A 4,425-nucleotide genomic window follows, 5' to 3' on the forward strand; every position below is an offset into this window, starting at 1 on the left:
CCCCCCCCCCCCCCCCCCCCCCCCCCCCCGGTCCCCTGTGCCTGTCCCCAGCCCCGATCCCCCGTGTCCATGTCCTCCCCGGTCCCCCGCTCCCCCCGCCCGCCCCGTCGGAGCCCCCGTCATGCTGCAGCTGGCTGCTCACGCCCCCCGGGCCGGTGGGGAACCAGCAGCGAAGTTTGCAGCCCCTGGTGCTTCCCCGACACCTTGTCTTGAAGGGTCTGGCCCGTGCTGACCCCAAACAGGTGCCTGTCACCTCGGTCCCTGCCTGGTCGGGCTGTGAGCCGTGTGGGCTGTTCCCATGGCTGTATGCATCCTTGTGGGTCGTAAGAGAGGGACTTCAGAAAAGTGACTGACAAGCAGACACCCCTTTGATATATGTAGGTTTTATTTGTGGCTCTGTGAAATAGAAACTTAGGAAAATGTGAGTGATATGTATTCGATTAATCAAAGTGTAAAAAGAGATCAGGAGAAAGATGCTCCAGTCACTATCTCTGAATCGGTAGGTATGGGGAAGCAGCAAACTGTTTTAGGCATCATTCTTAGTTCAGAGAAAGTCAGGAAGTTTCCTTAGACAGAAAAAGTCTGGAAAGCCCAGGGTACAGCGGCAGGAGAGACTTTTGCCTCTAGGAGGAGACAGAGGGAGGGAAATGTCAGCGTCTGGCTCTGGTTGTGCTGAGGTGAGGAGCTTCCCCCAGGCGTTCAGCAGCTCACCTTGAAGGGCAATGGGAAATGAGGTGCTGCCTGGTATAGGAAGCCTGAAACATTCAACCTCGCTTCTGAGCTGAGGCTGCAAGGGTCGGATGGCCTTCTGTTTCCTGTTAGACAGACAACTGTCCTGAACACGGGGCCCTTTTCTTGGAAGCATGTCTGCAGTGAACCTTGAAGTGACATGGTTATGACCCGTGTGAGGTGTGAGGCAATAGCTGCACTCCCATACCAGCTGACTGGAATGTCTGGATGAGGCCCCTTGGGCTCTTGAGACATCCAGGAGTTCCTGAAATGTTCTCAGTCCCAGGTAACTCGGGCAGGAGTGCCACCATTTTGCTAATGCTGTGCTCCAGAGCACAGGATTCTAAAAAAGCTGAAAAGAAGACAAACAGAATTTTTGTGTTTCTTGTATTTATGCAAATAACCAGAGACAGAGTAGTCCCTTACATGCAGAATATTTCCAAAGTACAGAGTTGCGTGCATAACTCTTAACCCTGCAGAGATTTCACTGTGAGCCTGTCTGCATTCGAATGAGCTGCTGCAAACTAAGAGAAATTCTTTACTGTTTCAACTTGTAAGAGAGAAGAACTAACTTACGTGATACTGAAACTTTTGCACGCCTGGAAAGAACCTCTTTCCCACTTTAACCAGCACATTGAGCACCATCAAGAGTTACCCGATGACAGCCTTAGTAAAGCTAAGCTAATCAGCAAGATGGTTCATGAGCTGGAGACTGGGATTGAGAAAGTGACAGAAAAGGTAAGGTTTCCAATGGAACTTCTGTTCATACCAGCCATGTTGCACAAGTGACTTAAGGGACTTCTATTTAAATTGCATGAGCCCTTTTCATTGCCTCATGTTTCTTGAGTGATCACAAAATGCCATACTAATGAAACAGGTGGACTTTGTTATACAGATCCTGCAATTTTTCAGCCAAAGGAAGTGACTTAGTTCATGTGGTAACAGGTACGTAGATGACATTGTGTACGTTCAAATGTGTATATCAGCATTTTATTGATATCCAATATGTGAAAGTTGGAGACAAACAAAGAATAGAGCTACTGACAACTTCAAATATGAGCCAGTAGTGCCTTTACTTTTCCAGGAGAATAAAAAAAGTATGGGTGGACCACCACAAATACTTAGATTATTGTTTTCAGTTTATTCTGATTCACATTCTAACTAATTCAACTGTCACTGCAGTCTGCTGCAAAGAGCTGCTTCCCAAGGGAACAATTGCTATGGCTGGTTCTGCAAGACAAGACAAGTTCTTAAAGACAACAATGGCGTGGGTTAACTCGGATGCCAGTCACAAAAACTTTTTAAACCTTCATTACAAATTCTGGTGACTAGGATGTGAATTACTGCATGTAATTTTTCGTTAGTTCCATTTCTGTTGTCTTCTTACTAGCCAGAAGTCACAATTTTTTTTTATTACTTCTGCATTCATATCTAAAGTCATTTGGAGTCAGGGTAGACAGATAAGAGCTATATGTCCAATCTCTGAAATGGCTACACTTGTTAAGGTGCCTACTTCAACTAAAAAGCAAATAATAAACCAGTATCTTACATTTGTAGGTCATCTGTTATCTTTATGAGCACAGGTGGGGAGCAAAAGTTTTAAAATGATAAGGAGCTCATCAGTATAATAGGAGGAATTGCACGCTATAATGCAGCCCTGATAAGGTTGACTAAGCAAGACAACAAATTCTGAGCTAGGTACACACTTCTGGTATAGTTACCTGATTTTAATTTCCTAGAACAACTTTGGGCAAATTACTGAAAGGGAGGCTCTGAAGTTTAGTGGATTATGCCCTTTTCGACCTCTTATGGACCATGGACAAACCACACTGTAGACAGAATTTAAACAAATCAAGCAACTGACACAAATGCACCCCAATATTTTGCAATTCTTTGATTTACTTTTTTTTTTTTTTTTTGTAAGACACTAATTCTAACCTTGGTTCTTACTGTGAAGGAAGGTACTCTGAGAGGTGATAACAGTCATCGTACTTCACCAGCTTAAACAGCACTGTCAAATGTTCACATCAGAAGCTTCCCCTGACAAACTGACTAAAATAAATACCTACAAGTCTGGAGGCTGATTTGCTGCACTCCTTCAAGAGGAAACAACCATTACCAAGCAGTGATTTCTATTTCAATTCAGATTCTGTAATTCTTATAGTCCTTGTGTTACTGGTGTATCAGATCATTTCAGGCTAGTCTTTTGTTGTGGGGACTTAGGAATAAATAGGCAGTGTTATTTCTCTGTTAGGAGCTTTACACCTATCTTCAATATACACAAGAAAAGGCAAGAGTAGAACACTCCAACATACTTGATAATTGGCTTCACTTGTGCACTAGTATTTTAAGGATTTGGTTACATTCATCTACTTCTTGTACTTCCTTTCCTGTTTCTAAAACAGATGCAGTCAATGGGCATCATCAGCAATTCCTTACATGGAATGGCATCATCTGAAGCTGCTGGCTTCTCCAGTACTAATGAAGCAGACATGCTGAGCGACTCTGACTTTATTCACTGTTTCAAGAGAGACTCCAACAAAGTACAATGCTACTTAAAAATTCTGAAGTGTAGGATTATGCCAGAAAACAGTTGTTGATTTGTGATCCCTTGGCAAGGAGTTTTCAGCATGTTGTTTACAAAGATGGGAAAATATAATTTATTTACAGTAATTTTACTAGGAAAGTGGTTTGGAAATTCTTTGGCAGCTACTTGTGTCTGTTAACCTATGCAGCTGGAATATTAAATAAAGCATCCTGTGCGATGTCAGTAAACACACCAGCTAAAATGGAGTACTCCAGTGGTAGCTGAAGCCATGTCTTTGACAGAGTTTAGACATACACATGGTCACAAGTAAAAGTCAGCTTGTTAGGCTTTGGTACAAAGACATCTAAATACTCTAAGTTTCCATACGGAATTTACTGCTCAAGTCTGGTCTAAATGCCATTTCAGTGTGAGGGCTGGGTGTGGCTGTTGGAGCAGTGTGTCTGTTTCCCATAGCATGTCCTGACCCAGTGCACGGGTTTTACGGGAATGATGACAAACTCCACAGCGAGTAAAAATCTGAAAGCCATTAGAAATTTTGCAGCCATCACGATTTCCTATCAGTGGGGAGACTGCTTACTGCTGTTCCTAGAACAAAACCTTTCTGCATTTGTATCCTAAATGAGACATTTGAATAGGCATTTATAATCAATGTGGATTTATCTTTAACATTCCTGACTACTTCATCCCTGAATGCTCTTTTCTGGCCTCCTCTAATCTTGATGGTTGTTGACAGTTGCTGGAGCTCAGTCTGCCAGGAATGGAGATTAAAGTGCTGATGATTATTTCATACTGATGCTGGATTTGGTCTTGAGAAACTCAGAGAATGGGAAAACATTTCAAAGGAACATTTATGCAGAGGAGAGATACGACCTTTTCAGGTGCATTTCACTCACTGTTGATACTCAGATACCAGTGTACTTGCTCAGCTAGATGCTGTGAGCACTCACGATTTGTTTCTGGTCCCTGTTGTGCCATGGACGCTAGAAATGCGATGGGTTACAAGGTTCCTGCTCCAAAGAAGTTACTAGCTGCAATTCCTTAGGCAGGAAGATGCCACAAATGCATAGAAAAAGAGCAGCACTTGAAGAAGTTTGGGAAACAAAACACATCTCCAAACAGCCAGAATAAAGGAAGGGCTCCGTAAGGAA

The 4,425-nt window shown here is 43.2% G+C and overlaps 1 protein-coding gene across 1 annotated transcript in view; it reads left to right on the forward strand.

Annotated features, from left to right (window-relative positions):
- Nucleotides 1–4,425, forward strand: part of LOC118174756 (prolactin-like) — a 5,169-nt gene extending 744 nt beyond the window's left edge. The window contains exons 4-5 of the mRNA XM_035340364.1: nucleotides 1,288–1,467; nucleotides 3,135–4,425. Coding sequence (XP_035196255.1) covers nucleotides 1,288–1,467; nucleotides 3,135–3,329 — 375 coding nt within the window. The 3' untranslated portion in view covers nucleotides 3,330–4,425. The remainder of the gene's footprint in view (nucleotides 1–1,287; nucleotides 1,468–3,134) is intronic.

Source organism: Oxyura jamaicensis, chromosome 1, assembly GCF_011077185.1.
Source record: "Oxyura jamaicensis isolate SHBP4307 breed ruddy duck chromosome 1, BPBGC_Ojam_1.0, whole genome shotgun sequence".
Classification (NCBI taxonomy): domain Eukaryota; kingdom Metazoa; phylum Chordata; class Aves; order Anseriformes; family Anatidae; genus Oxyura; species Oxyura jamaicensis.